General features: G+C 39.7%; 1 protein-coding gene across 1 annotated transcript in view; it reads right to left on the bottom strand.

Annotated features, from left to right (window-relative positions):
• Nucleotides 1–476: 476 nt before the first annotated feature.
• LMNB1 (lamin B1) overlaps nucleotides 477–16,900 on the bottom strand; it is a 61,532-nt gene continuing 45,108 nt past the window's right edge. The window contains exons 7-11 of the mRNA XM_003826678.5: nucleotides 16,375–16,600; nucleotides 14,617–14,721; nucleotides 11,398–11,517; nucleotides 4,697–4,804; nucleotides 477–1,274 (exon numbers count right to left, since the gene is read on the bottom strand). Of these exons, the coding sequence (XP_003826726.1) occupies nucleotides 1,233–1,274; nucleotides 4,697–4,804; nucleotides 11,398–11,517; nucleotides 14,617–14,721; nucleotides 16,375–16,600 (601 nt within the window). The 3' untranslated portion in view covers nucleotides 477–1,232. The remainder of the gene's footprint in view (nucleotides 1,275–4,696; nucleotides 4,805–11,397; nucleotides 11,518–14,616; nucleotides 14,722–16,374; nucleotides 16,601–16,900) is intronic.

The raw sequence follows: 16,900 nt of genomic DNA, 5'->3' as shown, positions 1-16,900 counted from the left end.
GTGCCTGTAGTCCCAGCTACTTGGGAGGCAGAGCCCAGGAGAGGTCAAGGCTGCAGTGAGCTAAGACTGTGCCATTGCACTACAGCCTGGGCAACAGAGTGAGATTCTGTCTTTAAAAAAAAAAAAAAAAAAACAAAGGAATGTCTTCCTCAATGTTTTCTACTGTCCCTATTTGGTTTTCCTGAAGAAATTTTAAAAGGCCTTATTGTTAATAAGCTAAAAAATGTAATAAAGCATTGAGCATGATATCTGGCTCAAAAACATTAGTTATTATTATTGCTTTTATTATTGTTGTTGTTATTAATGACAATTAAATACTGAAAGACCCCCAAAATAGCTTATCTTCCACAACTGGCAAAGCCTTAAAGAAAAATCCAGTTCAAACAAGTCAAATTATATTTTTATCAAAAGCAAAATTGAAACAATACTTTTCTCCCCTCAAAATCTGTTTTTAAAGCGTTAAAAAGGACAGTAGATCAATATTAAAAGAGCTTTTTTTATTTGTTAATGTCACATAAGAAATTTAAGCAAGTTACACTATCTTAAAAAACACAACGAATGCATTTTAATGGAGAAACCCTTCCCTCCCCCACCCCCCTCCCCCACCCCCCTCATGAATTAAGAATCTAAGAGAAGAAGTAACCATAAAACCAAGTTTTGTGGAATCCATCATCCAGAGTGCTTACATGGTGATTAGGTTAATATTGCCTTCTTACAAAATCTCTATTTAAAAAAAAATTATAACCTTGATTGCTTATTACAAAAAAATTCAGTACAAAAGTTCAATATATTGAAAAATGCTTTTCCCCTCCCTCACAGCACCGTTTTATATATAGCAGAGAATAATGAAGAGATTGCTAGTCTAGATGGGGCAATCTTCAAATTACACCAAGACGCACAGTGGTTTATTTACCCTCCCCTCCTCATAAGAACTTAAAAAAAAAGAAAAAACACACATACAAAAAAAGTCAAAAAATTTGAGGAACCCCTTCCGAACAGTACACAGTTATTAAGTTCAGTGTCAATAATTCACATCTTGCAACAAAGTGTATGGACATGATTTCTTTTATAAAACTTTCAGTGTCAAAAAGGAAATTAAGGCCATCAGATTTGCAGCTTAAAAATTCACATAAAGGAAATATAAAAATATTCTGTGCTTCTGAGAAGGCTCTGCACTGTATACAGGTAAGGATTACCATACTTCTTTATTTTGAGGAAGACAGTTGAAAATTTTACATAATTGCACAGCTTCTATTGGATGCTCTTGGGGTTCCCTGATGAGGAAAACAGAAGGAAAAATTAATACTAAAGAAACAGACCACAGTATTCTAAAATAAGACAAAAACTTTTAACTACAGGGATACCAAACCATATTACCTAACCTCAAATGGACCCTTTATCATCTCTCATCTTTTCTAACCTTTTCTTTTTTTCTTTTTCTTTGTTTGTTTGAGATAGAGTCTCATTCTGTTGCCCAGGCTGGAGTGCAGTGGTGCAATCTTGGCTCACTGCAACCTCTACCTCCTGGGTTCAAGCGATTCTCATGCCTCAGCCTCCCGAGCAGCTGCGACTACAGGTGTGCATCACCACCACATTAGCCAGGCTGGTCTTGAACTCCTGGCCTCAAGTGATCCACCTGCCCTTGGCCTCCCAAAGTGCTGGGATTACAGGCGTGAGCCACCGTATCTGGCCTCTAACCTTCTTTTATGGACTTCTTTCTAGAATACCCCCCAACAAATTCCAGAACAGTAATTGTCAACTCTGGCTATACATTCAGATCCTGAGGAGTTTAAAAAAAATTCTGATCTAGGTCCCTTGATCAATCAAATAAGAATTTCTCATTTTACTGGGAAAGGGTAGCTATCTATATATAATTTTAAAGTAATTCTAATATGCAGCTCAATTTGAAAACCATTGTTCAATAACCTCTTTTGATAACTTAGGAAACAGATCAGTGGATCAGATTTTAACAACCACATCGGAGACTACAGCTTGCTAGATCCTGAACTTACACATCCCAAGCCATCTGCAGTGGATTTGTCCTCCAAGGTGAAGTCAACATGGCTCCTCTACCCATTTCTTTATCACTCATTAATTTCATATAACCTCACAATATGACTTGTGACTCACCACTGATTGAACTAAAACTGGTTTTTTGAAGGTCACCAAAATACTTCTAATCAATTCAAAAGGCGATTGGATTCATCCTCAAATATGAAGTTCAAACGCCTGTTCTGCCCTTCCATCTTCCCTCTTATGAACCTTGGTATCATTATTTTCTGTGATCACAAAAGCTAAAAACCTCATACATCTTTATTTTTTTTCTTCTCTCACCCTCAAGTTTAGTCACTAAGCCTTAATAAATTTCCATTATATATTCCCTCACTGCCTCTGGAATCTCCTCTCTAGAGTTAGTCCCTCTGATTCAGCTTGGCCAGTGATATTTTAAAATGCAGTCTTAACTTCTCCTTTGTTCCAAATTGTACAGAAGCTACATCCCTAAGCATTCCAGACTATGTCAGTTTAATTCCAATCTTTCAACTTCATTTAACTCTCACATGAACCCTACAAAATAACTGGATGAGCGGATATACTTGGTGCATTAAGTCTTTTTTTATGAGACAGAGTCTCACTCTGTTACCCAAGCTGGAGTGCAGTGGCGCGATCTCAGCTCACTGCAAGCTCCGCCTCCCGCGTTCACGCCATTCTCCTGCCTCAGCCTCCCGAGTAGCTGGGACTACAGGCTCCTGCCACCATGCCCGGCTAATTTTTTGTATTTTTAGTAGAGACGGGGTTTCATCGTGTTAGCCAGGTTGGTCTCGATCTCCTGACCTTGTGATCCGCCCGCCTCCCAAACTGCTGGGATTACAGGCGTTAAGCCACCGCACCCGGCCACATTCTTTACATATCCTCTGTAGTGAGTTAAAGATCACCATGAATTCTTTGCCATTCCTCCCACCAACAGGTGGAGACTATTTACCCCCACTTTGAATCTGGACTGGCCTCATGACTTTGACTAAGAGAATGTTACAAAGGGCCCTTTAAGAAACCTGGTACTCTCTTGAGATTGAGACTGTCGTGGCCAACATGGTGAAACTCCATCTCTACTACAATATAAAAAATTAGCCAGGCGTGGTGGCGCGTGCCTGTAATCCCAGCTACTTGGGAGACTGAGGCAGGGGTATCTCTTGAACCTGGGAGGTGGAGGTTGCGGTGAGCTGAGATTGCGCCACTGCACTCCAGCCTGGCGACACAGCAAGACTCCATCTCAAAAAAAGAAAAAAGAAAGAAAGAAACCTGGTACCCTCCACTTACTCTGTTAGACAATTGCCATGCTATAAAGAAGCTTTGACTAAACTCTTAAATCGTAGAAATCCACACAGAAAGAGACCTAAAAGATATTCCAGCCGAGGCCAACCTCTGAACTGAACACAGCCTGCTTGATTGAGTTCAGTCTGCAGCATGTGGAACAGAAACACTGCCCAGCTGAGCCCAGTCAAACCACAGAATTATGGGAAGTAAGAAATCACTGTTTTAAGCCACTAAGCTTTGGGGTGGTCTGTTAGTGAAGCAATGGTGAATTCCAACATCCTCAGAGCACCATCATCTGCCTTCTCTCCAATAACCAAATAATCACCCATCCTTCAAATCAGTGGACAAGCATCACCTCACAGAGTTCTTCTCAACTACTCTGCTGGCCTGGAGTACCTCCTCTAGCATCTGACATGCTATATAACTCATGCTGAGCCTCTTGTCTGGTGCCTTGAGTTATCTCTTACATAATTATTTTACTTCTAGTAATTACGATGGTTCCCATTGAAGCACAGAAAATGGAACTTGTGCTTGTTTCTTGTAAGTTAAGTGTAACATATGTGTTTTAAAATATTCCTCCAAAATGTATGAGAAGGCATCCAGGTAAAAAATTCATGCTACTTCATGCAACCCACCTCAAGTGGTTCTCAACCCTGGGGGTTAAATACATGAGACAGTGTTTATTTAGACCAGGACTAGGGCTAATGAAGCAAAGCAGACTTAAGACTAAAAATCTGGAGCCATGGAAACAAAGTCTTATCAGGATAAGGGTAGACACTTTGATTAATGATCGGACTCAAACAGCTTGAGAATATAAACTGAAGGCTCATTAGTTATTAATAATTCCAATTTAATTATAATTAAAACCAAATTTGGAGTTTCTTTATTTCAAGGGCTCTCAAAAGCCCAACCATCAGCCAAAATCTATCTTCAATTAGATAATGATTAGGAACTTAATACAGCAAGAATTTTGTTTCACACTGAAGTTGAATATTACTTTGTTTTTTTAAAGTTTATATGCAGATTCTTGCTCTAAATTAGTGATCTAAACCTTTTAATCATAGGACCCTACAGAGTAAACAAGTTTGAAGTAAACATCCAATCCATAGACATGTTTTACTGTAACACATAATGCACATTAGAAAACAAAGGACAAAACTGAAATTTGGTAAAATGAGAAAAAATAAAAATAAAAGTGCCAACATATTCTTCCAGTACCCTAAAGTATCACCTTGAATATCCCTTTGGGGAGTACAAACCCCACTTGGTAGATAACTGCGCTGGTTCATCAACTGATAGGGGAAAAACCCAACCACACTCTTGGTCTTCATGTAATTCTGTGAATAAAATTTGAAATAAATATATTAAATAAATAAAGTAATACCTGCTGGTGGAAAAGTTCTTCCTCAACAACCACTCCAGCTGCTTCTTCCTCCTCCTCCTCTTCTTCAGGTATGGTTGTTTTAAAGACTGTACTTCTTTGAGCAACCTCCTAAAAACAATAGTAGTTTAAGTTAAAAAACACACTTAAAATCACCAAATGCGGGGGAGAGGGACCTTTTCTTTGCTTAAGAGACAGCATTTCTTGCCAGGCGCAGTGGCTCACACCTGTAATCCCAGCACTTTGGGAGGCCAAGGCAGGCAGATCACCTGAGGTCAGGGGTTAGGGACCAGCCTGACCAACATGGTGAAACCCCGTCTCTACTAAAAATACAAAACTTAGCTGGGCATGATGGCACGTGCCTGTAATCCCAGCTACTCAGGAGGCTGAGGCAGAAGAATGGCTTGCATTGAGGTTGCAGTGAGCCGAGATCACGCCACTGCACTCCAGTGTCACAGCAAGACTGTCTCAAAAAAAGAAAAAAAAAAAGAGACAGCATTTCTGTTTATTATTATTACTATTATTCATCCCTTTTTTTGGAGACAGAGTCTCACTCTGTCGCCCAGGCTGGTGTGCAGTGGCATGACCTCGGTTCACTGAAACCTTCACTTCCCAGGTTCAAGCGATTCTCATGCCTCAGCCACCCCAGTAGCTGGGATTACAGGCATGCACCACCACGTGCGGCTAATTTTTATACATTTTTAGTAGAGATGGGGTTTTGCCACGTTGGCCAGGCTGGTCTTGAACTCCTGGTTTCAAGTGATCCACCCACCTCAGCCTCCCAAAGTGCTGGGATTACAGGCATGAGCCTCCACACTTGGCCCCTGTTTATTACTTTTAAAGGGGTGGGGCGGGGGGAGCTGTATATCAGTAACTTTCTGGTTACTAAACTGAAATTTCCGAATAATTAGTAGCAGTTCTTATACCTTCCATATTTCTTGCAGGGGAGGAAGTACTATCCAATTCGAAATATCTGCTGAGAAGTTTCCACTGCTTTTTATCCTATTCTGTTACTAAGAATTCTACAAATTATTTGACATACTAAATTCTTTATAAAACTCAACATGAATTCAGCTTAAAGATCTTAGCTCCTGGCAAAGATAAGGTGCTAAATAAATGCTGAATAAAATGAAGCTGGAAGCCAACTGTGATCTCAGGGACTACCAGCAACAGGACCAGCTGATAAGTGAGAAGAAAGGACAAGCTCCTTTCATTCCTTTCAGCAACTGATACCTCTTGAATGAAACAAAATCAAGACAGATGAACACTGTACACTATTTACCAATAACGTACTAGTGAGGTTCCAATGTATTCTGTACAGAAATAGGTCTCCTATCATTCACTAAAGGTATGACAGAAAGCAACTATTTCCATTTTCTACTAAAAAGGTCAAATACAGATTACTTTCCTGTGGAAAATGCTGACTTGGCACAAATGCAGCAGTGTTTTTGCTTAAGCACAAGGCTAACCTGATGATCTGGCAGCAAGTAAATGAGTGTGTCCTCAAGAGTGCTGCAGAGCATATAATTTTATTCTGTACCCTGTCCTAAGGTCACTCAAGAAAGAGAATGCTACAGGGGAAGACACAATATTACTTCAGTAAAAGCTTATCTAACACAGACCAGCTAGTTTACAATGGCAGAGAAAGAAAATCAAAACCCAGTGTCACAGAAATGAGACTTCGATTTGAAATATGCCCAATAATGTGTTTTGTAAATAAAGTAAGGTGGTAGAACAGTATTTTGTGGGGATTTTTTATTACCCTTGCAGGACCAAGGAAGATGGACCATTCTGAGCCTCTCAATTAGCCAGTAACTTCAATTCTGTGAAATTGGTCTATCTTTACAAACAGAAATAGCCATTTCACAAATATCAGTGTTTTAACCAAATTAGTAATAAAAAAAAATGTGATTCTTTAGATCAACCACCGTTCAAGCTATCGACTAGGAGATAGCAGCATATAAAGCAGAAAAATAAATTCTTAAAAAACTTTGAGAGTACCCAGCTTTTCTCAACTCATCTTAAAATGAGGAACGAGTCAAATAAAATCTTCTATAACAAAATTACCACATTCCAGCTTCTAGAAGCTCGTGGTATACATCCCATATGCAAACATTGGCTCTTAAGGCTCATGATGTAGCTTAAGACTATTAGCCTCAATGAGAACCTCAGAAAACAGCAACTTGCCCGTCTTCATTATTATGAATTACCTTAACATAACTACTTTAAGTGTGACCCTGCTGTTAAGCACTTTTCATTTGAAAACATGCAAAAACCAATTAATCTAATACAGAAAGCCATATAAAAAATGGGTGAGCTAATGTCTAAAAATCTAGGTAGAAAAATAATAAATAATAATTTAGAACCAAAAAGCTGTTGGGAGGTTTAGATCAAGGAAATTGTTATTAGTCAAGATGCTACTAAATAAATGTGTTTACCCCAAGTGTCCTGAAAGGTTCACATAAATAGTCTTACATGACAGGCTTTACTCTGTCTATAAAATGCAGCATTGGTCCGCCCCTGCTCAGAGCCTTGGGCATATGAAGGTGCACTGATCTGTGCAGTGGTGCCCGGAGCTGGCTGCACCTGCTGATGCTGCTCATCACTGCACAGCTCTGTGCTCAGTCACATAATGCTGGAAGCCTGGCATCAGCCACGGTAGAAGTATTTACACCACAGAAATCAGCAAATGCTACAAATCAGGGCGATCTTATGTGGACGAAAGATGATTGTTTATATTTTATATATTGCATCTCTACATATATAAGTAATTATTTGCATATACAAAAGTTTCCATTATATCTATATTCTGGAAAGTTTGGAAGGACTGCTTTATTTTTTACTTCCCTCATAAAAAACATCTTGTTTTTGCCATGGTGACAATTGCTGTTTTTAACCACCCAGTGCCCCTTCCCTCCTGAGTAAGAGCCCCTAGGTTTACCTGGGTACACACCCCCCATGGAGCACACGTGTGTCACAAGGAGCCCAGTGCAATGTGGCTGTAGAGGGGAGGAAGAAGGCTTGAGCTCTAATTCCGCCCTCCCAACTCCAGGAACTGGTTTAGAGGTGGGCACGTGACCCACCCTAGTCCAGTGTGAGTGAAGCCCAGGATGGGTGCCTCACAGGGGATGAAGTTTAGCTTCCCTCCATAATTCAAACACTCAATATCAGATTATTTGGTGGGCTGGATTGTCCATTCTTTTAACAAACTTCTACTGCCTTCTGCTTGCTAGGCTGTTCTGAGAGAGTTCTGTCAGGAACGAGGAGAGAAAGTGGTATGAATACAGGTCTTATTTCATTAGACAGTTACTTTTGGTATGTATTCATTTAATTGGGTAAGACCATGTTTATCTGTCAGTAGTACCGGACCACGTTAGCAACAATCTATAAACTCCACCATAAAGAGCACTTTTTTGAAAGATCACCTTCCCACAAAAAGCAAATAGAAAAGACGTACCTCTGGGAGCAGCCAGCAGCTATCCTGCGTCCCCAAGGGAGGCAACCAGAAGAGAAACAACAGACAGATCCCCGGGGACATGCTGTGAGCCACTGGATTAGGTCCACTATTTAAATTTTTTATTATATGAGCCCAAAAAATTTCCATTATTTCTAAGCCAGTTTAATTGGGTTTTCTGACATTTCCAATGCCCCAGCAAGAAGAAAAAAAAAAAACGTAAGAAACAAAACTGACTAAGCCTTACCAACAATCTTACTGCAAACTGGTCTTTATGGCGGGGATTGTTTATAGATTGTTCCTTAATGTGGTCTGGTCCCTACTGACAAACATGGTCTTATCGAATTAAATGAATAAATGCCAAAAGTAACTGTCTAATGAAATAAGACCTGTATTCATAATACTTTCTCTCCTCATTTCTGACAGAACTCACTTAAAACAGAGCCTCGCAAGCTGAAGGTATTAGAAGTTTGTAAAAAGAATGGACCAACCTTGGCCAGGCATGGTGGCTCACACCTGTAATCCCAGCACTTTGGGAGGCCGAGGTGGGCGGATCACAAGGTCAAGAGATTGAGACCATCCTGGCCAATATGGTAAAACCCCATCTCTACTAAAAATATAAAAATTAGCCAGGTGTGTTGGCATGCACCTGTAGTTCCAGCTACTCAGGAGGCTGAGGCAGGAGGCGGAGGTTGCAGTGAGCCGAGATAGTGCTACGCCACCACACTCCAGCCTGGGCAACAGAGTGAAACTCCTTCACCAAAAAAAAAAAAAAAGAATGGACCAACCAACCAATCAATCAATCAAATAATCTACTATTCAATGTTTGAGTTATGAAATGGAGCTAAGCTTCAGTTAGCTTTACTAATATGTCATCAGTAATACTAGTAATACTGTCTGAAGATGCATCCCATGTCATAATATCTACTACTTTGTTCATGTCACTGTATCTATTTTTTGGGGCATTTAAACCTACTGCTCCATTCCAAATATCCTCCTATAACATTGTTTCTAACTTGGAACACACTTTCACAGAGAAAAAAAAAATGACATAAATAATGACTAGATTCCATGGCTCACGAAAGTCCATTTAATCTGCCATGTACCCCTTATAACAGTGCTTTTCAGTCTTATCTGAGCAAATCACCACTCTTAACAATGTTTCACAAGAGACATGGTTACAGTGAGGGATAGACAGGAAGATGGCCATGAACAGAACTTTTTATCCAGGCACCTCAGACTCCTATAATGAATGCTGCTATTGCTTTATTTCTCTGAACGTAAGTCAAGGTCCATGTCTGATTTTTTTTTTTAAAAAATGCATCCAGTAAATGCTTCCTGAATTCCTGTTATGTGCCAAGCGTGATGCCAGGATCTACCAGAACAGGCCCTTGCCCTCAGTGTGCTTCCTCTAGTGAGTGAGAACAATGTGATGAGCACCACGCAGATTAGAGGCCTGCCCGTGGCACTATGGGAGCAGACAAAAAACCCCTAAGGGGACGGTGTGATTTGACCCGCTGACCACTCCTTTCACAGATACTTTCCTCCCTTGGCTTTCCTGACATCACACACCATTTTCCTCTGACTTCACTGGCTGCATCTTCTACTTCCTTTGCTCTTATTCCTAATGTCAATATTTTCTAGGGCTCAATTCTGGACCCTCTCCTGACAAACTTTATTCAGCGAGTCCTGTAACTTTATTTATTTATTTGAGACACAGTCTTGCTCTGTCGCCCAGGCTGGAGTGCAATGGCGCAATCTCAGCTCATCCCGAGTTCAAGCAATTCTCCTGCCTCAGCCTCCTGAGTAGCCTGGACTACAGGCACGTGCCACCATGCCCAGCTAATTCTTGTGTTTTCAGTAGAGACGGGGTTTCACCATGTTGGCCACGCTGGTCTCTAACTCCTGACCTCAGGTGATCCACCCACCTTCGGCCTCCCAAACTGCTGGGATTACAGGCATGAGCCACTGCGCTGGGCCTGATACCACAGTTTATCTTTATTACATTTATCAGAAAATCACTTTATCTTATTCCCTGGCTCCCTTACTCTCTTTACAATGTGGGCTCCATGATGCCAGAAACCATGTATGGCTTTTTTCCTGCTTATTCCTAACACAAAGTGGCTGGCATACAGCAGATACTCAGGATTTTCCAAATAAATGAATAGCCCTGCACTTGTAAATATGGTTAGCTTCCCTACCAGGTTTGCCAGCCTAACATTCCCCCTATATATCTCCTTTCAGCACCACTCAGACTGAAATGCATACCCAGTCAGGTTGTAAGGTACAAACAGCAGAGCCTGCCAGCCTGGAAACTGGGTGAAAAGGTCAGAACCAGTAAGCATGTCAGAACAAGGTTATGACCAATGGCTTCCTTGCAAGCCAACTTACAGCTCTCCTGGTAGGCAAAGGATGAAAAAGCAGTATTACCACTAAAAGGAAAATGAGAAGAACAAACCGTCCTGAACTCACAACACAAGCTCCATTAATATGCTTATGGCAATAGCAACAAAGGAGGGACTCAAATTCTAAACAGAGGCTCAGTGATGCGTTGTACAGCACCTGGATAAGGTGATTCGCTAGGGAAAGACAAGGAGGAAGCCATGTTTTACTAGCTTCAAAGCACACTTTAGCTGCTTTATTAGGAAGTAGTATTTCTAAGACTAGTATTGGTAGGGGTATATGCAGTGTCTTTACGTGGCAATGGGGAAGGTAAGGTACTTTGACAAGGATTCTAAGACTGACGCACTGAAAACATACACTCCAAGAAGATGTACACTCCACAATCTTCAAACTCACAGTTTCATGAACATTCTGAGAGCTAGTAACAAGGTTAATAATTTAAGCATTTACTAGATAAAGGTACTATGCCAGATACTATTCCAAGCATTTCCCAAGTACTGTCTCATTCTTATTATTAGCTCATGGATATTGTGTCATTAATATCCATTTTTAAATGACAAATCTAAGAGAGGTGAAGTAACTTGCCCAAAGTCACAAAGCTAATGTGCAGTGAAAACAGAAACAGGACACAGACAATCTGTTCTGGAGCCTGTGCTAATAATCAGTACTCTATAATACACTCCTATTTATTCCTAAAACTTAAAGATAGCTTCAGTTCAATTTACTTAGCAGCTTTGGTCTGTTTATGCAATCGGTTATTGCACGTTTCAATCTGATCTTGATTATACTTGCACAGTGAACTTTAAGTGAAATTAACATTGTGGTGGTCCTGATAAACTGGCCATACCTCTCCCTGAGAATTTTTCAATATAACCTTCACATCTTCGCCAGTGCCCCACGAGTTCTGGTTCTTCCAGATGAGGTCAGTTGGGGGGCTGGCTGTGACACCAGCGTTTGCAGCCCAAATCTGTAAAAAACCAAAGCATGTCAGTACACCCAGAACCCAGTTCTCCCACACGCCAATGACAGCAATGCGATGAGACTCAAACACTTGATTCTAAAAGTCTGAGAACTATGCCCCAGCTACAGAGTGCTATACACAGCTATGTGGCCAGGAGAACCCACAGAGCTTCTCAAGGCCTCAGCTTCCCCATCTAATAAGTGAAGATGATAATATATAAGGCCCTGAAGTAAAACTGCCTACACTCACATCCTAGTTCCTTTACACACCAGCTGACCCTGAGCAAGTTACCTTACTTTAGTCATCCATAAAACAGGGTAGAAATGGCACCTGTAACAGGTGCGATTATTGAAAAGAGCAAGTGATAACCCACATTCAGTGGCTGGCTAACTCAGTGAATGGTAGCCTCAGCATTCTATTACTCTGTGGGTTTTATAGGCCATCCTTCCATGTTAGAGCCTTCTGTGACTCCCTCTAATAATGTTCTCTGGCTGCCTACAGCAAGAATTAAAGAGACCTTCTGCAGCAGACAGCCTATCTAGAATAATCTTACGGAAACTGGTACGTCTCCAAACAGACAATGTCACAATACCCTAGAGTATCTGAGACTGCGCTCCAAAAAGAATGCTGGAAATGTATAAATCACTCGCTGTTCAAGGGAAAATATAATTGCTATTGAAATAGGTCAAAGAAATAATTATATTTCCCTTCTCATGAGCATGAAATTCTTTTTATATATCTACTGGCAAAAGAGAATGGATAGAGTGAAGAACACCTGGCAGTCAGAAAGCCTAGGTTTGAATTCTGGACAAATCACTACACCTCTAGGAAACTCAATGCCTTTAGCTACAGGGATACTACTAGCCCTGATCTCTTAGAAAGATCATTTAAAAACAAATAGAAACAAAAAAGTTTGTAATCCATACATTGTTATAGAATATAAAAGACTTTATGACTGCAAAAGGAAAGCTGAAGATGGCAAAGACAAGCATATTTCAAAATGCGGGCCAGGTGTAGTGGCTCCAGCCTGTAATCCCAGCACTTTGGGAGGCCGAGGCGGGCAGATCACTTGAGCTAAGGAGTTTAAAACCAGCCTGGGCAACATGGTGAAATCCTGTCTCTATCAAAAAAAAGAAAGGGTGGGGGGTGGGGTGGAAACAGGAAAAAAAAAATCTATGAATTACTGATTAGGAGAGAGCCCTTACTTTTGAGATGTTCCCCTGAAGCATCCAGATCTTTCATCAGCATTACAAATGGAAAGGGGCACAAGATATTAACTGGGATTAAACTGAAAAAAAGAACTGAATCTGGTCCAACATTCAGACTATGTGGAATGTTAGTGTTTTCCTAATTGTAAGCAATATTTCTCACTAGCCTATATGTAATCACATAGTTGGTTTATGTTAGTAATCATCATCATAAAATGTCAGTATCCTTGCTGGCTAACTTAACCTAAAACTAATATGTCCTATAGCCATGTCATTCAATACCGCAGCAAAATGTGGCTTGTTAGCACTTAAAATATGGCTAGTCTGAAATGAATGTGCTGTAAGGGTAAAATACACACTAGATTTTGAAGACTTAGCTAAACATAAAAAAAAAGAATGTAAAAATATCTGACTTTTTAGACTGATTACATGTTAAAGCAATATTTTGGATATATTGGGTTTCATAAAATATAGTTCTAAAATTCATGTCTTTCTTTTTTACTTTAATGCGGCTATAAGAAAATTTAAAATTACACATGTGGTTCTCATATTTCTATTCTAGAGTTTTAAACTGATCTTTGCTTTTGCCTCTGCAATTTTACAGAAAGATCACTTATTACTACCATGTTCCAAAGAGCTGCTTATCACATTTAATGCCAGTTACTGAAGGGAAAAAAGTATCACATTATTTTATATGATAATTGAGTTCTCCACTAGATCTCTAGAATCCATGTATTTAGTCCCTGAGGTAGTATACCCAGTAGAAAAAGCACATGATTGGCATAAGGCTTCCATATTACTTCTGAGATAGAGAGCACACTCAATTCTGAATCCTCTGAACTAAAATGTCAGATTCTTTTTACCACATTATACAGCTTCCATAAGACATATAATAGCAATTGCTATAGTGAGCAATTTTTTCTCACTATAGTAATTACTAACGAGAAGAAAGGATATTGTAGTTAGGATAGTTGATCCCATTTTTACCCATTATTACCAAATTAGCATTTGATATTTTCACAAAGTGGCATCATGCTCTCTGAATACACCTTTTTAAAGAGAAGTCTGAGCCTTTGATCTTCAACAGTAAGGTTTGTATCAACATAAAATTATAAACACATTTAAAACATGCGTTTAATATTTTTTAAAGAATATATAAAAGGAAAGAGACAGTCACCTCTACATTCTTTTAGGATGAAAAGAGTGACTTCTTTGAAATCTGTATCAAAGTTAACATATTTTATTGTTAGCTAAATCTACCTACTAAGTAAAAGCAAAAGAATCTTTGACTACTCAATGAAACATACTTCTCTAAAAAGTAAGCTAATAATATTTCAGTAACTATTAAAGATGTAGTATTTCAGAACATACCAATAGAGAGCCATTTAGAAATCAAGACACAGAATGCCAATTAGTGAAAATTTACAAGGGTGCCTATAATCTAAGGACTTTTATTCAAAACCTAGGCTCCTACCCCAACCCCAAAGATAGCAAAGGGTGAAGTAGGGCCTGAACACCAAAATACTACCCAAATGATTCTGAAGCTCACCCAAGGCTAGAGATTGCTGTTTTAGGCATATGTTAATGCTAAATTCTTAACAGTTCTTTATGCCAAGCAGTGTCTCCTGAATGACACTGGGCTATAAGTATCAGTCTAGAGATAGCTTTTATATCTACTGGAATAGACAAGATAAAAATAATTCAAAGGTCCATTCTTCACTACTCTCAATAAGACAGATTTTTAAAAATCTTTTATAGCACTTGTAATGCCCTAATAATATAAAAAGTACTTTAACGGCCATTTCTAAAATGCTTCTCTTTTAGCCAAAAAACTTTTTGAGTTACTTTGTTAGTTAACACAATGAAGTTAAATTAAATGATGACTAGATTCACTTACTGTAACAGTCTGGCCTGCCTTCAGCACATATCTTGAGGTATATTTATAACTGACTGATGTGTCTCCAATTTTTCTGATCATCTCCCAGCCTCCCATTGGTTGATCCTACACACAGAAAGGAGGGTGAGGGGTGTTACTTCAAAGATAAAGAAAGTTGTGGAATAATCAAATAAATTAATCCATAAAGGCAGTTAAACTAAGACCGCTTTATGGTCATCTTCCCACATTTCAGGTTTTCCTACTATAAAAAGAAAACACGATTCTGTCATTTTGTCAAACAGTAACTTCAACAATGAGTTAATTAGTAAGGTACTTGACTTTAAAGAGGACAGAACTGGAAGAACAGGGTATGAACCAAATTAAATGGTCAAATTCAATGCTAGATAAGGTGGGTCTTTCAAATTTACAACACTATCTAGCTGTCATAATCACAATTTTTAAACATCAAGTATTGGATTACTTCAAGCTTTTAAAATAGACACATAAGCTTAGCAACAGAAGAAAATCTGTCATTTCCCTCCTGCATCTGTCCCACTTCTGCCCACATTCAGCTCTCGTACATGAAAGCAAAAGGGGCTCAAAAAAAGGGTCAGTGGGGCTGGGCATGGTGGCCCATGCCTGTAATCCCAGCACTTTAGGAGGCCAAGGCGGGTGGATCACCTGAGGTCAGGAGTTGGAGACCAGCCTGGCCAACATGGTGAAGCCCTGTGTAAAAATACAAAAATCAGCAGGCGTGCTTGCGTGCACCTGTAATCCCAGCTACTCAGGAGGCTGAGGCAGGAGAATCTCTTGAACCCAAGAGGTGGAGGAGCCAAGATCATGCCACTGCACTCCGACCTGGGCAACAGAGCAAGACTCAAAAAAAAAAAAAAAAAAAAAAAAAAAGGCTACAAGGAGACCTTAGAGCCTATTCTCTTTAGCATTAAAACTGTTGGTGCTCATTAGTGCTCCTTCACTCATCCAAATTATGTATTCATCCACATGCAAGATAGTTTTAATAACTGTGGTAAGACTAATTTTCAAAACTATTTTTAGCAGCCCCTGAACATATGTTTCAAGAAGTGACATCCATCCCACTGCCGCCTGCATGCTCCCAGACCATGCCTTCCTCTAGTATCATCTCACAACCCATCATGGCCTCCAGCTCCTTGATGCAGAGCTAGGGAAGGCCCACACTACAGAGCTCCCGAAAGCCCCAGCCCTAAATTTCAGAAATCTCTGCTATGAATACTTCATGTTTACTTTTAAACATATTTCAAAATAAGGCTTCATGCTATTTTTCATGTAAAGTATTAGCATTTGTTCATTCATTTATTTGCAGGGAAAAATATTCCCTTAATATCTGAGTCCAGGCTCTTATCTCCTTCTTTCAGTAAGCTTTTTATTAAGTTAATGACCGAAAGAATATCCACCATTTTCATCCAATTGCTCCAACTTCTTCACAAATTTGGCTAGGGCAGAGAATAATAATAACTCATCCTCAGAACCACTGTGATAAAAGGAACATGCTTTTCAAAAAAGCCCTGGCCCTCTAAAGAAGGGTTAATGAAGCAAATCTTTAAACTACTAAGGGTACCTAACTCTTCCTCCTCCTATTTTAATTTTTATTTTATTTTATGAATTTAAGTAAAAAGGACATAAACCCTTATTCCATGAAGACTTAATGAATCCAAACAAAAACTAAGGAGCTATGACAATTGCAAGAGAATCTAGCAATCCACAAAGCCTTGCTAGAAAAAAAAGGGTCTATTTTATTACCTGTTCAGAAGTGTTCTTCAAGCGGATAAATTTCCCATCAACATCAATTTCTTCGATGCAAACATTTCCAGTGGCTGAGGCGGAATGAGAGATGCTAACACTACTACTCGCCTCTGATTCTTCCACATCAACCCTCTTCCGCTTTCCTCTAGTTGTACGTACACTACGACTTGAGGATGCTCGGGATACTGTCACACGGGAAGAAGGGCTTGGAGACAGCTTCAACCTATATGGGAAAAATAAAACAATTCATTTTTAAAACACATATGCCCTTCTCGCCTTAAAAAAAAAACAAAACAAGGGCTGGGCACAGAGGCTCATGCCTGTAGCCCAACAGCACTTTGGGAGGCCAAGGCAGGTGGATTGCTTGAGGTCAGGAGTTCAAGATCAGCCTGACCAACATGGTGAAACCTCGTCTCTACTAAAAATACAAAAATTAGCCAGGCGTGGTGGTGGGCGCCTGTAATACTAGCTACTCAGGAGGCTGAGGCAGGAGAATGGCTTGAACTCGGGAGGCAGAGGCTGC

The sequence above is a fragment of the Pan paniscus genome, chromosome 4 (assembly GCF_029289425.2).
Source record: "Pan paniscus chromosome 4, NHGRI_mPanPan1-v2.0_pri, whole genome shotgun sequence".
In the NCBI taxonomy this organism is placed as follows: domain Eukaryota; kingdom Metazoa; phylum Chordata; class Mammalia; order Primates; family Hominidae; genus Pan; species Pan paniscus.
The sequence above is the reverse complement of the archived record's forward strand: the minus strand, read 5'-3'. Positions and strand labels throughout refer to the sequence as shown.